General features: G+C 38.2%; 2 protein-coding genes across 3 annotated transcripts; both read left to right on the forward strand.

Moving 5' to 3' along the window:
- Positions 1-273: 273 nt before the first annotated feature.
- LOC103443612 (tyrosine-sulfated glycopeptide receptor 1-like) lies at positions 274-4,642 on the forward strand. Its single transcript, XM_008382488.4, has one exon. The coding sequence runs from the start codon at positions 1,258-1,260 to the stop codon at positions 4,474-4,476; it is 3,219 nt and encodes a 1,072-aa protein (XP_008380710.3). The 5' UTR covers positions 274-1,257; the 3' UTR covers positions 4,477-4,642.
- Positions 4,643-5,886: 1,244 nt separating this feature from the next.
- LOC103443613 (uncharacterized protein C630.12) lies at positions 5,887-11,041 on the forward strand. Of its 2 annotated transcripts, none has more exons than XM_008382491.4 (11): positions 5,887-6,643; positions 6,860-6,995; positions 7,526-7,622; positions 8,256-8,315; positions 8,401-8,501; positions 8,676-8,710; positions 8,825-8,882; positions 9,332-9,406; positions 9,477-9,634; positions 9,729-9,989; positions 10,541-11,041. In XM_008382491.4, the coding sequence occupies exons 1-11, from the start codon at positions 6,282-6,284 to the stop codon at positions 10,788-10,790; spliced, it is 1,593 nt and encodes a 530-aa protein (XP_008380713.1). In that variant the 5' UTR covers positions 5,887-6,281; the 3' UTR covers positions 10,791-11,041. The 2 variants fall into 2 exon arrangements, with proteins under 2 accessions (XP_008380713.1, XP_008380712.1); XM_008382490.4 differs by having other exon boundaries at positions 5,890-6,643; positions 10,538-11,041.
- Positions 11,042-18,658: the final 7,617 nt, after the last annotated feature.

Raw genomic sequence — 18,658 nt, forward strand, 5'->3', positions numbered from 1 at the left:
TAAAAAGTCAATTCTAATACTATTCACTTTACCCTTTATTTTGTCTTTATTATTAAAACTCAAAGTTTTCAAATTCTTTTCATTAGTTTCCCTTAGATTTTAAGGATTAGTAGTGGTCATAATAGAAGCTCTATGTTGAAATTGGTCGAATTATTTTTCTTTTGATAGAGTAAATATTGGTTGATTGATGAATTTTGTGAGTGTAAATATCTCAAAATTCCACATTTTGCCCCAATTCCCTTCCCAAATCCCTAATTTATAACCCACTTGACCGACATGTCGCGACCTCTTCGCCCCAAAAACAGCGAAATTGCTACCTTGACTCTCTCTCTCCCCCTAACAATTTTTAAAGATTCCAAATTTCCGAAAACCCATGGTTTACCGATTTGACCAGCCAACCCCCATCTCCAATCTGGCACCCACGACTGACCTGACTCCAATCCCATCTGCTGGCCTGCTTCGGCGCCGCCTCCGCCTTCCCAAATTCATCGTTTTCGTCGAGCAAGTCAAGAACAAGAAGAAAGCACAGCAGCAATGCCCCATTTTCTCCTTTTCGTTTCATTTTCCGGGAAAAGAAAGAGAATTTTCCGAGAAAATAAAAAGGGAAAAGAAAAAAGGATGTACTAGTACTGAGACGAATATTTGCAAAAAAAAAAAAAAAAAAGCTGTGGCCTTTGATGTACATGTGAAATTGTGAATATCCAAGTCCTACTGTACACGCTATCCTCTCTTTCTCTCTTCCTTCGTTGTTGCGGCGGTGGTGAAGGAAAGAGGATCACCATCATGATTATCATGACCATCATCATGGATATCATGACCATCATCATGATTGCAAGATTAGAAAATGTCCAACAGCACCAACGCCATCAACAGCCACTACCAGCCGCCCACAAAGTAAACGCTTCTTCCCTCCTTTTTTTTATTTTTTTTAATCATTTTCTCCCTCCATGTCAACGTCACTTGTCTTCACATACCCAATGCTCTCCCTCTCTCTCTCTCTCCCCCCCCCCCTTCTTCTCTCTATCCCCTCTCTCTCTGGGTGAATTGCCCAATTGGGTCTTCTTCCTTTGTTTTTCTGCGATCCCCAAAAACCCAAATCCCCCCTCTGCACAATGTACCTATAGGTAGTAGCTCTCTCTGTCGTATTTCCTCAACCACCTGGTGGGTGTTCGAGATTGGTACTGCTTCTGCTGCTGCCTACTATGATTCCAATTGGTTGTGATGGTGATATGATTGAGTGAGAGAGAGAGAGTCTTCATGTCTTCTTCTCTTGTTCCGATGAAACACGACAAGGAGAAGGAGAAGGTGAAGGTCCCAACAATGCTAACACTGCCAAGCTTTCGTCTTCTCTGCTATTTGGGTCAATTGGTTTTCGTCCTTCTTCTTCTTCCTTGCTCTGCCTCTGCTGCCTGCGACGGGCTCGATCGCGACGCTCTCTTGTCCTTGGCTTTCAAGGCACCGTTGAATTGGTCTGCTTCCACTGACTGCTGCCTCTGGGATGGAATCACCTGCGACCCGGATGAGCACAGCCGCGTTGTCGCCATTTCGCTTCCAAGGAGAGGCTTATCCGGCGTCGTATCTCCGGCCATCACCAACCTCACCCGGCTCACCCACCTCGACCTTTCCCACAATTCCCTCTTGGGTTCTCTCCCAGACGACTTGCTTTCTGCCCTCCCGAGTCTTGAGTTCGTCGACTTGAGCTTCAATCGTCTCATCGGCCGCTTCCCACAATCCTCCAATCAAAGCAGCCACCTTCAGATTATAAACTTGTCCAGCAACTTCCTCAATGGAACAATCCCGTCTTCGATTCTCGTCCCATCAGTGTCCGTTTTCAATGTCAGCAACAACAGCTTTTCCGGATCGATACCGGTCAGCAATGGCGGGAATCACACTTCCCTTACCTTCTTGGACTTGTCCTTCAATGAATTCACATACACAATTCCCCTAGGAATCGGATTGTGTTCGAAGCTTCAAAGTTTTCGGGCAGGCTTCAATGACCTCAATGGTTCTCTCCCTGATGAAATATTTATGCTTGCTGATCTCCAACAGCTCTCTCTGCCTTTCAATAGTCTCTCTGGACCCCTCATTGACGGCATCATGAACCTCACCAATCTCAGGATCCTTGAGCTTTATTCAAACCAGTTCTTGGGAAGCATCCCGGGCAGTATTGGTAACCTTTTCAGGTTGGAAAAGCTGCTCCTCTACGTCAACAACTTCACAGGTGCCTTGCCTCCGTCTCTTGCCAACTGCACAAATCTATCAACCTTGAATTTGCGGCTCAACAACTTGACTGGAGAGCTCTCTGCCTTCAATTTTTCGACTCTCCAGCGCCTCACCACTCTGGACCTTAGCAACAACAACTTCAGTGGTCAGTTACCTCAAAGCCTCTACTCATGCAAGTCCTTAACAGCTATTAGATTTGCCAGCAATCAGCTCACAGGCGAGATATCACCTGAAATAGTCGCATTAGAATCGTTGTCTTTCCTGTCTATCTCTACTAACAACCTGACAAATGTCGCCGGGGCTTTTAGGATTCTGAAGGGTTGCAAGAATCTGACCACTCTGGTCTTGTCCAAGAATTTTTTGAATGAGCCTTTGCCAGATGATAAAAGCCTTGGAGACCCTGTTGGCTTCCAAAGTCTTCAGGTTTTTGCTATTGGGGGTTGCCAATTCACAGGTCAAGTACCCAGCTGGCTAGCCAAGGTTATGACTCTTGAAGTCTTGGACTTGTCGTTTAATTTTATAACCGGTTCTATCCCCGGTTGGATGGGTAGTTTGCCAAACCTTTTCTACGTAGATTTGTCTAATAACCTTCTTGGAGGAGGGTTTCCTATTGAGTTCTGTGGGATGCCAGTTTTGACAACCAAAGAGGCCGGTGATATGGTGGACAGAAGTTATCTAGAGTTGCCAGTCTTTGTGATGCCCAACAGCGCTACTAAACAGCAGTACAATCAGCTGTCCAATCTCCCCCCGGCTATATATTTCGGTAACAACAGCCTTACTGGCAGTATCCCTTCTGAGATTGGTCGATTGAAGTATATTCATGTGTTGGACCTTAGTTATAACAACTTCACTGGAAGCATTCCGGAACAGATTTCTAACCTCACCAACTTGGAGAAATTGGACCTCTCCTATAACCATCTATCCGGTGGAATCCCTGCTTCTCTCAAAGGTCTGCATTTCTTGTCTTCCTTCAGTGTGGCATACAATGATCTTCAGGGACTTGTACCATCTGGAGGTCAGTTTGATACTTTTACCCACTCCAGCTTTGAAGGGAACGCTGGACTATGCGGCCCTCCAACTGTGCACAGGACTTGCCCTCAACCTCAACCATTATCACCTGCCGGTCGAAGATCTAACAGAAACCTTCTTATTGGACTCACCTCCGGGATCTGTTTTGGCATTGTATTTATTGTTGTCATGCTAGTAGTGTGGATGTTGTCTAAGAGAAGAATCATCCCTGGAGGAGAGATAGATTTCGAGACCATGTCTAGCCATTCTACTGCTGTTGCTCCTGAGCTTGACAAGGATACCAGCTTAGTCATAGTGTTCCCAGCCAACACCAATGAAATCAAGGATCTTAGTATAACTGAAATCTTGAGGGCAACTGACAATTTCGATCAAGCAAACATCATCGGCTGTGGAGGTTTTGGTCTGGTTTACAGAGCAACTTTAGCGAATGGGACCAGGCTAGCTGTTAAGAAACTATCAGGAGACTTGGGTCTGATGGAAAGGGAATTCAAAGCAGAAGTTGAGGCGCTGTCCACTGCCCAACATGAGAATCTGGTTTCCCTGCAAGGTTATTGCGTGCATGATGGCGTTCGCCTGTTAATGTATTCGTATATGGAGAATGGAAGTCTGGATTACTGGTTACATGAGAAAGCAGATGGTCCTTCCCAATTAGATTGGCCAATTCGACTGAATATTTTGCGAGGAGCAGGCTGTGGGTTGGCTTACATGCACCAAATATGTGAGCCGCATATTGTACATCGTGATATCAAGTCGAGCAACATCCTCCTTGACGATAAATTTCAAGCACATGTTGCTGATTTTGGATTGTCCCGGTTGATTCTTCCATACCAGACTCATGTTACAACTGAGCTTGTTGGTACCCTTGGTTACATTCCTCCAGAGTATGGACAAGCATGGGTGGCCACTTTGAGAGGAGACATATACAGTTTTGGGGTTGTCATGCTTGAGCTGCTAACCGGAATAAGGCCTTTCGAGGTAAGCAAGCCAAGGGCATCGAGAGAGTTGGTTGGCTGGGTGCAACAAATGAGGAGAGAGGGCAAACCAGAGGAAGTTTTCGATCCTCTCCTGAGAGGGAAGGGCTTTGAAGATGAGATGCTTCAGGTTCTTGATGTGGCTTACTTATGTGTCAACCAGAACCCTCTTAAGAGACCAACGATCAAGGAAGTTGTCGATTGGCTGAAAGATGTAGGGACATCCCAGCAACACCAAGATAAAGACGAGTAAATTTTTTTTTTTTACCTTTCACACTTGTTAAGAAAGTATTTATACGTATACTTGCACATAAATATTTTGGGTATTGTTGCAGAATTTCGCCACGTTACTTGTGTAAATAATATTGCTTTAAAGATCTATGTCATAGATTCTATGAGGCAGCTATAGTTTTTGTGTACATCTCTGAGGATCGACATTGCCAACTCTTTTATTACAGAAAACATAAATTTTTGCATGCAATCAATCTTTCTATTTAGCTTTCGACCCTTCTCTGAACCGAAATCACACAAAAGAACCTGCTCGTGACATTCGTACATCAGATTGATCGCAATTGATTTCATAAAGTCATTCTAAATTTTGAGACACCTGCTGATGCACATATCACTACTTCTGTGAATCTGGTGTAAGAATTATGCAGATCTACGACAATGCAGAACTTGCCCATGTCACTGAAGATTTCGGTATGATTGTGTAATTGGTTTTGCTCATTTCATCGCTTGTCAAGATCTAAAAATGCTAAGAACTCATCCCTGATATGAACAAAATGCAAGATTATCCTTGCCATGACACATATAGTTTCTATTTTTTTCCTCAAAATCAAAAGAAAGACGATGTTGTTGATACTGAACATCAAGCACGATCAGAATCACGAAGGAAAACATCGTGAATACAGTCAGGAGGACCGTCACTCCACACTATCGCGCCGTAGAGTCTTGGATTTGGATGTGAAAAGGAAAAATCTCACAAGAGTGATGTCTGCATAATTGCCACCTTCTTGAGGTAGACATCACTAAGACTATGGGGGTTCTTTGCCTAATTAAGCACTCATATCTGGATTCTGGAGGTTCAAAAATTCTTGGTGCACAACTTGTGTGGGAAAATGCTTTGGTGAGTCATTGATTCTGCATAAAATATGCACAATTTTTGCAGATTTGACAGCATAATGTTTGGTTGTTTGATTTTATAATTTCTCCAACTTAATGTGGCTACAAAAAAACCATTTTAGAAACAGCAAATTACGGATGGAGAAAAAGTTACGATTGGGAAAGTGATTTTCATATTCTCAGCTTCCGAGTTTACTGTTCTTGCACTCATCTCTTATTTGTAGTTTTTGAATTAAATAAATCAAAAGAAAAACAATGAACTATTAAAACAAAGGGAGGAGTGCCGAAGAAACCACGGGGAGAGTGAAAAATGGATTTTAATTGAGTTGTAATTTGTGTTTGAAGAGAGGACGTGGAAATATTTTCTTGTCTAAGTAAATTTTTAGTAGTTTTGAACTTTTGAGTCATTGTCTAGGTGGATTTTTGTACTTTTGTCAAACTAATAATATGATCTGGCAAGTAAGAAATTAATAGTAAAAAGTATTTTCGCGTCGGTGGAATTATCACAAGTCAACTAGCGATATTAATGGCTACTCAACGCTCTTTCTTGTTTTTTTTTTTTTTTTTTTATCAAAACGCACTTTTTTGTTAGATTCGAAGTTTCTTTTGCCAAAAAATACCGAACAATGCTAAAAATTGATATTAGCAATAACTAAATTAGCTAAGAAAATGTGTTACTCTAGTATAAATTAGAACACCACTTAAATCAGTATAGTGTTTTTCTTTTTAATAATTTCGAATTATTGTTTGGTTTCGTTTTGTTGAGATGAAGGTTTGACTTTCGTCACTTCATTTATTGAATTTTTGGGGTCAATTCTGTAATTTGAACTATTCAGCGTATAGATCGGAATCTAAAACCCCGAAACGGAAGTGTCTGAATCTTCTTCTACGACCGAAATCCGAAAAAGAACCGGAAAAACGGGACGGAAACAGATGAAGCAGGCGGAGCTCACGGCGCTGCTCTGCCTGATATGGGCGGCGACTCTCCTCTACGGCGAGATGTTCGCCTACTGGAGGCCCTTTCTCTCGTCCTGCTCGTGGCCGCACCTCAATCGCACTTCTTCCTCCACAGCCGACCCCGATTATGTCAAGGTGGCGGTCATCACCGACCCGCAGCTCATGGACCGGACCTCCCTCCCTCTTCCGCCCAAATCACTCGCTCTCGAACTGGCGCAGTTCTTCACCGACCTGTACATGCGCAGAGCCTTTCATCAATCTGTACTTCCTCTCCGGCCCGATGTTATTTTCTTCTTAGGTGACTATTTCGATGGCGGTCCTTATCTTTTGGATGAAGAGTAAGTAAGCCCCTGCAAATTTGAAATTTTGAATGCAATATCTAACTTGGGTTTTTGCTGTTTCAGTATAATGTACCATCTTTGTTGATGTCTTAGTAGATTTGATTGCTGCAGCGTATGATTTGATATCGAAATTAGCTCCGAATTGTTGGGTTTTCTTTAAAAATTGTTGCTTGACTTGCTAAAGTCAGGTTCTTTCTTGTTATGCTTGATTAGGTGGAGCGAATCATTGAGCCGTCTCAGACATATTTTTTCACTGAGGTTGCCAGATAGATATTTAAATATCCCAGTTTACTATCTTCCTGGAAACCATGACATTGGCTATGGAAGTCTCCACTCTCGTAAGGCACAGGTATTTTTTTTTATGTTGCCATTAAATGGTACCTAATTTTTTTTTCTAGAACTACTCTGAGAGTTATTTGTTTGTCTTGTGCATTGCTTAAAAACATCTATGCATTGTGTCTGTGTATTCGGAAATAAGACAAAGATATAGAGAGGGAGAAGAAGACCATATGTCTATGACTTTAGTGAGTAATTTTCATAGTGTTATAGAAAAACCATACACGAAAGATAAACAAACATCCTAGAAACTAACCCTTAGAGTCATAATGGCTCAGCAAACATTCAACTATCATTCTAGAAACCATACACGAAAGATCATCAAACGTTCAACAAACATTCTCCATGTTTTCCAAATTCCAAATTGAACACCAGATAGCTGGTTGATGATTTTATGAGTTTTACCTATTTCTTTCGTAAATTGGGTGTAATAAAATCTTGTCATGGAGCTAATTTTTATTGACATCCATTCTGCAATTTTATTATCTCTTAATCATATATACATGCTTTTTAGCTAAAAAGATTCTTTTATGGTTGTACCAGGCAATTAGACGATATGAAAAGGAATTTGGTAGCAGAAACTATCGATTTACAGTTGGAAAAGTGGAGTTCATTGCCATTGATGCTCAAACTATTGATGGTATGCGTGGAAACAATGTTATGCAGTTATTTTATTTATATTTGTATCCTTTTGCTGTTTTATTCCAGTAAATTCGTGTATTACATAACAATATTATCTTAGAACCGCTACTGTGCATGTGGAAGAAGAAATTGAGAGTAAAACAAGGAATCTATTAGATGACCATGTAATTAACATACTATCCTTGGTTTTCAAATTTTGATTAAAACCACTTGAAATAATAGGGGCTGTATTTGAAACAGCCTATATGACCAAGGACAAAGAATCCTTTTAATAGCAGCATAGGTGGTGGTACCATGATGTTTTCTTGAAGAGACTTTCTTGTCATATGGACTCATAAGTTATTTAACTAAGACTTTGAGATAAATAATTTTTGTTCTCTTAATTGGTATCTGTGTGAAAATGCATTTAGTGCATACGTTTGTGTCTGTGGTTATGACCTTAGAAATTGAAAGTCAAAATCATGCTGGATTTCATTAAATTTTAAATCTCTAATGGGGAATTGGACTCTGCAGCTGCAGCTTCTTTTCTGCATGATTGTGATTACAATAGCATTTGGATGGGTTCATATTGATTGTTATTATTTGTACTGTTTTTCATCAAAAATAATTATCTCATGTATATATCATGCAGGAAATCCTCAAGGAGTTCTTGCTTCCTCTACACGTGATTTTATCAAGAATGTCTCCATGGGTATATGATATATGCTCATTCTATGTTGTTAACTTTGAACTTTAGTGTGTTGAAATTAATTCATCTACTTATTACATTGTTGTAGATGTTCAAGTGTCTCCAAGGGTTTTATTGACCCATATTCCATTGTATCGACGGGATTGGACAGATTGTGGCCCCAACCGTAACTCAGAAATTATCAACCAGGTATTGTTTTAACTTTTATGGAGGTAAAACTTAAGCAAAGTATATTTTTGTACATTTAATTAGTAGCATTATGCTTTATAGTGCTTTTTCCCTATATTGTACCGGAATCTGAATTTCAGATGTCAAGTTTCCTCACATTATAGATTTTTTATCTTTTTGTGTTAAAATCTTTAGCGGATTCTGCGATCTGCTGACGGTCAAGAAGTATTGTAAGCTGTTCTCCTCTTGTGTTTTGGGCAATTGAAATCATAAAACTACATTAACTTGCAAGTTTGGTTGGTAGCAATCAAGGATTTGGCTTGACCGTTATTACAATTGTACAGGTATCAGAATTACATTACAGAGGAATCATCAAACTACTTATTGGATTCAATCAAACCGGTTAGTGATCTTTCCTCTCCATGATGTATCTTGTCTATGAGAGCCCTATTAATTGATTCAGACGTGTGACAAAATCGCAAACTTTCTGGATATGTTGGCACCTTTATGATGAATTATGATTCCCCAATACTTGTCCTTTTGGGAAAAGGTAAAGTGAAGCTCGTTAACCACTTAACCACTCCGGATAAACTATTTCGACATAGTCATGACTCTAATACCCATGTGACACATTTATCCTTGTCTCCGAACCACAGGCTATTGCGAAGCAACACTATCAGGCCCATATTATTTGTATCCTATATTGAGTCGTAGGTTGTGAGTGATGTGTGTTTCTAGTTTCTACACCTCTGCTTGGCTTATGCATCTTTGGCCATTGACTTTTCAGTGCACATTCAAACTGTAGGATCTACCTTCAACTTGCAATAATAACTTTTAAGTGGTTTTTGTAGGTACTTGTTTTATCCGGTCATGATCATGATCAGTGCCATGTGATCCATAAGTCGAAAAAGGGGCCTGTAGGGGAGGTAAGCACCCTATGCGTTGGCATGTATAATTCTTACCAGTGCATGATATATTATTGATAATACCTTTCAGTACACTGTAGGGACAGTGAGTTGGCAGCAGGGAAACTTGTATCCATCTTTCATGTTATTGTCTACCAGTAATTTTGTACCTTCAAATGCATCCAGTTCTGAAGAGGCAATCTTAACTCATTTGTGCTTTCTTCCTATGCAAACACACATTTATTTATGGTAACTCTTCATGTTGATGTGTGTTGATTTATGTGACTAAGCTTTTCAGTTGACTTTGTTTCTGCCTCTTACCTGTCTTTTCTCAAATTTCCAGGTATCTCTCACTATTTGTTTTTACCCTTGTTTCCCTCCTGCTTTGGCCATCTGGTGGTGTGAGTGTTTGGCATCATTGTAGTGATTTTATGGGGATTGTAAAACAAGTAATCAGTAGCATCAGAAGTAGAACAAAAGAGAAAATTGAAGATCTAAACTGTGAATATGAGATGATTTGGGATGCAGAAGGATCAATGCATCTTGTCAAGAAAGCCTTGGGCACTCCTATTGCATGTTCAAGCGAGAGAAACTCAGTTGAAAGGTTTGTTTCTGTGCTACATTTTCATACCCTACTTGTATGCGGCTGTGTATGTACATATCGAGTCCACATCACCTGTTTATTGTCGTATAAGCTATTATGGGGAACCCCTCATAGTTATTAGTCTTTTGGGAATATTGTGCCAATGCAAGAAGTGCGTTCTTAAGATGGTGAGTGGTGAAATGGTAGTCATGTGGGGGCCACTGCAGCATCACTTTGAGCGTTGAAGAAAGTGGACCTAGGATGCCAAGGAGTTGATTGTGAATCTTGATTAGGAGGCAATGAATTCTACGGATAACTTTAGTACCACAGTACTGTTTCTATGTGAGTGTCTGAGTGTGCAGAGCATTTTGTTAATTTGTGCATTGATATACTGTATACCTGATTATAGGCTGCTCCATTAGTTGCTAGTTATTTTGGAACACAACGTGCGCTTCATTTTCTTTTACTAGGGATCTATTTTTCCCCTGATAAGACTTCGGCGGTTATTTATATTATTGTTATCTCCATTGATATATATTACGTTTGCTTTACATTCTTTTCTCTTCTAGCAGAGGTAATGCTGTGATGCGGCCCACAGCTAGAAAGAATACTTCCCAGGACATAGAGGCTTCTGTGAATGGAGACACTGAAGCCGATTCTGTGGTTGATCCTATGGCAAAATTACTGCCTAGAGCAAGCAGATCATGGACAAAGACGATGATCAGAAGATTGGTACGGACACTTCGAATGGTCATGATTATCGCTGCAGTAAATATACCCCTCTATGTGATGTTACTTTTCAAGGATTGGATTGACCAATGACATCATTTGCACATATATTGCGATCTGCATAAACCAAAAAGGAACACCGTGTCAACGTATAGCTCGCATATGGAAGTTCATCAGGTGAATCCTATCGCTTTAATCTGAAAACATCCATGACAGAATCCCTTGCTTTTGTACTTTGAGTAGCAGCTGAAAGTGTTCCATTGTTGAATGAAAGCGACGTAAACTGGATCAGTATCTTATTTTTCACTATGTTACATAAAGAACCTCAGTCACTTTTATCATCATATCCTTCAGAACAAGTATAGCAAATTTTGGCTGATGGCATGTGGAAATATTAAAACAGTTACGGGCGACGGAAGCGGTAGATTAAGCACAAGATTAGTTACACCGTAGTTGGTTTTAAGACACGATTAATATTTTCAAGTTTGAAAACATGATTGGTGGTAGAGATTTAGATTGTAAGGCAGGACAGAAAAACCCTTGTTTCGATTTTCTCTATGTATTGTCGGGCATTATTTGATCATTCATTTGATGAATCTACAAAATCCCCCAAACTTGACAGCGTATCCATCGTGAGTGGGTCACAAGGTTGGATGTGGAATTTGCTGTTTGCAGTGGAATTTCACACCTAGTGTGTGAGTGTGGGGGTGCAATGAGGATGTGGAACTTACTGTGTTTAGTGGATTTCGTACTGATTGTTTTAGGAGAGTGACCTGCCTGCAATCAATTATCGCTCTCTTTGCATCTCTTATCACATGATTAGTCATGTTATGAGAGATACAGAGAGAAATAGAGAGGACGATACATCAGTTGCACGTAAGTTTTACGCTTTTTTAGAGTCACAGAATCTTTCCTAATATAAAGAATCACAAAGTTAGTCACATTTGAATCCAAAGGACAATCATTGCACAACCCATAATTTCAAATTCTTAATTTTATTTGGCCAATCCAAGATCTTGGCAACTGGAAATTATTACATATCAAGTGCTCCATTAGTCTTTCAACATCCCCTACAAACCCATGAAAACATTTTCTCCCCTAAAACTCCAAAGAAATTAGGGGAAAAGGAAAAAGGTAGAAAAACACAGAAAATTCACAAAAAATGAAAATAAAAAAGAAAAAACGTACACCAGTTGCAGTAGTAAATATTGACCCCTGAAGCAGCAATGAGTCAATCAAACAGGCCTTTCAAATACAGAGACTCCTCCATGCCAGATCAATGTCCATGCTTTGAAGGTCGGCTAGTTAAAAACCAAGTGTGAGGGCATAAATTATAACCTCTCCTTTGCTCCAAAAACCTAAAATTGGGTTGGCCCAAAATTAGGTCAAAAAACTGAGTGGTGGCACTCCAGAGCAAGGAGAAGATAACCCACACAACAATTGAAACCAAACCAGACCAGCAGAAACAAGCATCGTCCATGGAGTAGAGTAGTGTAGGTACAAGGAAAAAAAGTTAAAGTAAGACCGGACGGTGAGGTTGAGTGAATACTGAGCCCGTCATAAATGCATGACTTCTCTCTGACAACATGCATGCGATTATCATTTGAAGTGATGAATCTCGTAAATATGTTAGAGGAGGAAAAGTCAGGTATGACGGACTCAGATAATAAGTTTTGTTGGATATAGTGTAAAGAAGAGAAGGAAACTAGCTAGTCATCTCCTTGGATGTACCAGCAAAGGAGCATGGTGGCGCAGCGGCGTAGGATGTAAATACGGGCACGTTGCTCCTTCACCAAGGCAGCGCATTTCCGGCTAAAACTGTTCCCGGTTCGCTTCGAGTGAGCCTTGGCTGTGGCTGATCCACCCTGGTTGCATTGTACTTGAACCATATCCATGACCGATGATGGCTAGGGTAGCTGAAAGATGATGTTTGAAAAGAAAAATAGAAAAAAAAAATGGAAAAAATAAAGGAACAAAGCTCAGGAGAGCTTGAGGAGTAGAATGTAGAGTAAGATGGTTGGAAGTATATATACAGTTTTCAAAGCATGGAGTTGACTGAAGTTTGAAGCAAGGAAGTGAACATGGTCAGGCTCGGAAACTGAGGGATATGCAGCCTCAGCAGCATAGTTTTCTATGAAGAAGGGGGAGTGAACGTGGGGTTCAATGTAATAAAAATTTGGAAATTACTTGCATCCACCTTGTTGTTCCCTTGTCATAAATTATATATTTTAATCGCACAAATATCATAATCTAAATGATTTATTTTCTTAATCCTCGTCTAAACATCACCTCCGCATAATAATTCATATAATTGGAGATCCTTTGATCATTTATATGTGTAAAATAGGTCATGATTTTGGTAATAATTAATATTTTCATGATGAACTGTTTTTTTTTTTTTTTTTTTTTGTAGATATATCTTTAAATGTTTATTATGAAATGGATTGTTCAGATTATAATAGTTGTACACTTAAATTACATCAATCACAACAAGTGTATAAGAAAGTGTAATCGTGTAGTGAGTAATTGTCCTAAGAAATTATACATGGACTCGTTTTATTGAAAAAGGGGTTGCTAGCGAAGCTTCTGGCTAGACCTTCCCATTTTATCAATTTTGTAAGATGATATGAACTATTTACTTTCTATTACCATCTAAATTTTAACTTTACAAAAAATCAACCTAATAAAAAATTGGGACACTTTGGATGCGATCCCTAACTATCAATATTCTTTGATTGAAACCTTGTTAGTTTTTAGTTTTTTATTGAGGTCCCTGACATTAATGTAATAATGTAAGTTACTATATTTTTTAAATTAAAAATTAAAAATTGAAATTTGTAATTGTTTATATTAATGAGATTTTAAATAAAACCCATAATTTATGGGATTAAAAATAATAAAATATAAATTATACTCTCTATTATATTGTGTGTGTGTGTGTGTATATACATATATGTATGGGTACATTAACCAAAATTAACAAAAAAAATTATTGTACCAAAACATGGATACATTCTCAAATCAACGAAAAAGAATGTACCCATATAAGTTTAAACATGGATTAAAAAATTTGAAAGGATTTTATATTAAAAAAAAGGGTACATTTTAAATATAACAAATTGATATATTTGAGAATGGGTACATTTAAGATTAAAAAAATTAAAAAATTATATGAATGGGTACATTTAAGATTAAAAATTGAGAATCTTTTTATATATATATAAAAAAAACTAATAGGTACAAACTTAATTTAATTTAATTTATTATTATTTTGGAAATGTTTGAATTGAAAATTAATTAGAAGTTTAATAGAGGTGTGAGTATTAAACCCTAAATTAATTACTAATTTTTATATTAAAAAATTATATAATAAACATGTAAATTCATTATCACATTAATGCTAGGAACTTAAATCAAAATTTGAAAACTAATAAGGTCTTAGTCAATAAAAAGTAAGAACTAAAGATCGGATACTAATTTTTCCTAAAAAATTGTTTAACTGTTCAACTAACATTGTTAAAATTTTAGTGTTTAAAAAAAAAAAGATACTTAATTTGTCTATTTATTAAATAATCATTATACGACTAAACGATCGTAAAATTAGTTAATTTTATGCAAAGATGATAAATGGATGTGACCTAGAAAATGAACGGATTATGGTGCAACACTACAAAATGAAATGAAGAGTAAATAAGGTAAAACGAAAGAGCCCATGGTATTACTAGCATTTTAAAAGAGAAAAAAAAAACTGTAACGTACATTGGGTGGAGCGTGGGGTTGGAGTGAGTCATTGATTAGAAAAGTGGCAAAGGTGGGCATGAAAACTTGAAAATAGGAGGGTTGCTTAATCAAGACAAGGCAAGAGGGATGTTGTATGGCTCATGGGAACCAGGAACCGGCAAGCTGACCTCAATTCTGATTTCTCAGGTACGTTGGTTTGGTTGGATTCTAGTATTCTGGTGATCTGCCATTAGTCCTCACAAATCCCAATAACCGAATAAACTATCAAATTTAATTTAGCTCAAGTGAAGTGACATTCATTATATTAGTTTGCCGAGTAGAGATATTATTATGAATATATATAATCAGTTTATTCATGTTATAATATAAAACAATATTTAGCTATTTAAAAATGAGTAGAAACTTCTACTTAATTTTTTTTTAAAATGGTTCGATGTCAATTTATATAACTTCGTGTTTATAATTAAAACTGTTCATATTATAAATTACCTTATAAAGATCGCATATGCAAAAAATCAATTAAAACTAAGATCGTTTAGTCATCAAACTATTTAAAAACAAATGAACAGTATTGGTAAAAACATTATGAACCGTCTATATATTTGTCACAATAGATTGACTAAATAACCTTAGTTTTAATTTGTTTTTTTGCAGAGATGATCTTTACAATGTAATTCATGATATGAACGGTTCTGATCATAAGCACAAAGTTCTATGATTAAAACACTAAGAGCTTCGAGTAGGAGTTTCTACTCATGTTTGAATAGCCAAGTATTGTTCTATAATATATTGCTTTTAATATTATATCTAAGAGTATAATTTCGTTAGTTACTAATACCATAATACGTGGATATGTTGTAATAGCATGCAATAATTTTTCGATAGGTACATCTGATTGTTCACTAAATTTTATTAACCAAGTACCGGGAACAATTTTAGATTGAATTAACTCTGCGTTCACTTTAGATCATATTCTCACTAAGTTATACAGTAACACATACTTTAGTAAACTTCATAAAAGGGTTGTAATTCAATTGATTAATAGTACATGTGGAGCAAAAAATAATCACAAGGCGATACGTGGATTTTTGGTTAAAAGATGACAAAAATACCCTTGAGGCATACCAAGATTCCTACGCACGAGCGGCGGACAATCATCCTCAACCAAGTTAAAAGTGCCCAAAATAGGTAACAATTTAAAACCTATTTCATCAAATCCTTTCTATAAGGTAATTCCTAAAACCTAATTTATTCTATATATTTTGTATTCCATTATTTAGCTAATATGACACACCCCGACCCAGATGATCAAGGCGTGCTGGCCGTCACGTGAGCGTGACATAACCAAAAGTGCGACACGGAAGCAAATCAATAACAAAATATGAAGGAATTCAAACCAATCTCTAGTAGAACCACCTACTAGAATAAAATGATGAGTTATAAGGTAAACACATAAATTCAGAGCATAGGTTTAAGTGCAGTCAAATAGGACCAAAATAAAATACATCACCCGCAGGTGAGTCCTACATGCAGAACGTCTGTCAGAATGCCGAAAAAGACCCCGAGAGCCACCAATCGCTAACTAGAACCTGGAGGGGCGCAAAACAAAGATGAGTGGGTCAGTAAAATCAAAGATTTTCCAAAACATTTCATTTAAAACATTTCTAACCCCTCACCGTAAAATCTGTATACTTTCCCAGAAAAATAGTATATAAACATATATATACGCATATCATCAAAACTCAGCTCATATCCATCAACATAACATCTCAGAAATAATATGCCACGCCATGCCAAATATAATCAGAAATGCATCAATATCAATCAGGTGAAATAATAAATCAACCGGAGACCCTACAATGGTCCTGTACGGCTGATTCTAAAGCTCAACATCCCACTCAGCCGGAGTCACCATAGTGACCTATACGGCCCTGACGGAGTCACCAACTGTGACATGTACGGCACTACACTGCACATCACTCGGAACTACGTATAGTAGTCTGTACGATGAAAGGTGTATAAATACGCTCTAGTGCTTCTCTCATCAATCATCAGCGCGCATAACTAAGGTCACCCACTAGTCGGAATCACATCTAGTGATCTATACAACTAGCATGTCGGAACCCTCACATGGTCTGTACGACATCCACCTACTTGGATCCAAGACGAGCGTGCGGTGTGGTGAATAATAATATAAGCACTAACACCTAGGGTGCAGGTTATGAGCTTTCAATGCAATTCTAAAAAATAACTCATCTGAATAATATAAAAACTCACATGTGCGTCCACCGCGTCAATTGCATCAATTATCAAACTAAATATCTCAACATTTGCATGCATGGCAATTTAAATCATAATTTTCATATAAACGCATTTTCTGGGAAAAACAGTTGTATATAGGTAATACGAAAACAAAACTGCCCACTCACTGATAAGTCGATGAGTCGTAACCCCCGTGACGTCCCTGGATGCGCTCGTCTTCGGGATAGGTGTCACCTATATGCGAAACAACTATAAAAACGTTAATTTAAACACATAACCAACAATTCGAAATAACTTCTCATACGATGCTCAATTTAGGTATATGAATATACCACATCGACCTACTTGACGTCACGGACGTCGAGAAATTTTTAGATTAATTTTTTGGTGTCGCATGCGCCCCCACGCGTCGGGGAACGCACGGACACACGCGCCCCCCACGCGCGTCATCTTCCCCAGCCAGTCGCCGGACTGGTTTTTCCGGTGGCCGGATTCCAGCGAGTTTTAAAACTTCTTGTTCTCCTTTGTTTCTCAACCGTTTTCTTCGTATTTTATATCCAAATGAAGCCCCAAACATGAAGTTTCACGCTATACTACTTTAAGGCTCCAAAAATTTCGAAATCTCACCGGAGAAATCCCACGAAAACCGGCCAACTTTGAACGTGGTGATCCCGACGTCCAAAACTTCCAAACGAACGTCCCCGAGCTTCTTTAGAACCTCCCTAAGCTCACTATAAGCTTGGATTGACCTAAAAATCAACCAACACCAAGTTCATGAACAGTGCCAAAATCGGTGCTTATGGTTTCGATGTGAAATCGAAAGATTTCTTACCTGAAATGGGTGTGGTTGAGTTCGTGGAGTCCTCACGAGCACGATGGTGTCTTCAAAATCCTCGATCTATGAAGTTTCAGGGGGCTTTGGTGTTGGTCCGTACGATCGGGGTGAGAGAGAGAGTGAGAGTCGTGAGGGAAGAGAGAGAGAGACACGAGAAAGAGGGGGAGGAAAAGGGAAATGTCCCGAGGGTGTGTGTGTGGTCTCCAAACAAACCCAACATCAAACCCTAACCACACAAATTTACAAAACCATTAATTTTAATCCATCCCAACTTAAATATATTTTTCCAAAACTTATATAAAGTTAATCCAAATAACGTCACACACACACATACCTTAATACCCACTAAGGGTAAATCCATCATTTCACGTTCTTAATAAGAAAATCCCGGGACGGGCTGTGACATAATCAATTAGCTAAATAATATTTTCCTCTCATATTCCCTAAAAATTGATTAATTAAGGGATTAATTACCTAATCAATCCCTTAATTATCAATTAAAACACTCATTCACACCTAAAACTACTAAGAAGCCGGCCACCTCCCTTTTCCTAACCTTTTTCACTTTTCTCCATTATATTACCCCATTTATACAAATAATCAATTTTGTAACCACCAATTGATTCTTTAGGGTTTAATTAGCCAAATAAATTGACTAATTAAACCTAAATTAAACCCAAAAACCCTAGCTAGGTCGGCCACTTCCTATCCCTATAAAAGTGAGCCCATTCTCACCAAAAAGTCATTCCAACACTTTGGCAAAAATCCCAAAATTCTCTAAACACTCTTTCTCTCTAAATTCTAACTTTGGCATCGAAGGTTCTTCGGCCAAAGCCCTCCCATTCATCGTGGGCCCGTGAGGCTCTTGGCCTTAACCTAAGGTGTTAATTGTTTTGTAGATGCAAAATTATTCAAAATCAAGAAGGAAGAAATTTGCATCCACAGTATATTTATCCTGCATTTGAGATTATGAATTTAACTTATTCCTCTCTAATATCGATTGTCATAAAAAATGGCAAACCTCTATGACTAGCATTAGTTTAATTATACATCTTAGGTCAAAGGGGTTAATTATTTTATGGCTAGCTGTATACGTCGTTGCCAACTGTTCATCAATGAGGAA

The sequence above is a fragment of the Malus domestica genome, chromosome 09 (assembly GCF_042453785.1).
Source record: "Malus domestica chromosome 09, GDT2T_hap1".
NCBI classification, from domain to species: domain Eukaryota; kingdom Viridiplantae; phylum Streptophyta; class Magnoliopsida; order Rosales; family Rosaceae; genus Malus; species Malus domestica.